The sequence below is a fragment of the Meleagris gallopavo genome, chromosome 6 (genome assembly GCF_000146605.3).
Source record: "Meleagris gallopavo isolate NT-WF06-2002-E0010 breed Aviagen turkey brand Nicholas breeding stock chromosome 6, Turkey_5.1, whole genome shotgun sequence".
NCBI classification, from domain to species: Eukaryota; Metazoa; Chordata; class Aves; order Galliformes; family Phasianidae; genus Meleagris; species Meleagris gallopavo.
The window spans coordinates 48,566,732-48,567,630 of NC_015016.2; the positions used below are offsets into that span (position 1 = coordinate 48,566,732).

Below are 899 nucleotides of genomic sequence, written 5' to 3' on the forward strand. Positions count from 1 at the left end.
GCCGGAGGGAGGGCTGCGGAACCCGCCGCCCGCATACGGAGGCGTCGGGGGTCGGAAGCTCTGCCGGTACATGGCCCGGCAGCGGCGGACAGAGAGAGAAATAAAACCTGCGTAACGCCGTACGGACACGAGCGCGGCCTCGGCGGCGCCTGCCGATCCCTCCCGGTTCCCCGCCCCGCAGCTCGGCGCCAGCGTTCCGGGCTTACAAGGTTCCGGGCCGGGAAGGCGAAGCGAGGAGCGCACGTGAAGATCGGAAAGAGTCTTCTAAACGTTGTTTGGAGCTGCCGGTAGCGCTAAGGTAGCTCAGACAGCGAGAGCAATGGAACTGCGAGAATCCGAATGGAAATCCTCGCAGATCCAACATGGAAATGCAGAGATTGTACTCACTGATCTTTGCTAATCCTCTGCTGTTTTTCCTTCTCTAAAAGACCAATTTTCTACCTTTTGTGGTACGCACAAGGAATGCCATATCTACACGAGGCAAATTTATCAACGTAATATCAATTTCTCACTCTGGCCAGCATCTTAATTATTTTCACACCAAACTAATTGGAAATAGGCACTGTTACACAGATATTGAGTTACACTGGGATAGCTTTACTAGTGAATTTCTTGTTGACAAATTCTAACTGCTTCTAAGGATTGCAAGCATCCACATCCTACATTTCATTACACACAGCAAGTCCAGTTAACAAACCTGTTGCACAGCTGGTTTTCCGTGTTCTTCAGCATGCAGGATCTTTGTGAAGAAACACTTCTAAAACTGAAGTACTTGCAGTGCTCTCTTTCAAGCAGTCAGAAGTGTCCTCACAGTTCTTTTTCCATAAATAAATGATGAATCTCTGTGCAGGCTCTTTTTTTTTTAATGCTGCTACAGAGCAAGAAGGCACTATGGTTTT

General features: G+C 48.9%; 1 protein-coding gene across 1 annotated transcript in view; it reads right to left on the reverse strand.

The window, feature by feature from the left end:
* Positions 1–188, reverse strand: part of MPLKIP (M-phase specific PLK1 interacting protein) — a 6,245-nt gene extending 6,057 nt beyond the window's left edge. Inside the window, exon 1 of the mRNA XM_010713123.3 lies at positions 3–188. Coding sequence (XP_010711425.1) covers positions 3–72 — 70 coding nt within the window. The 5' untranslated portion in view covers positions 73–188. The remainder of the gene's footprint in view (positions 1–2) is intronic.
* Between the last annotated feature and the right edge of the window lie 711 nt (positions 189–899).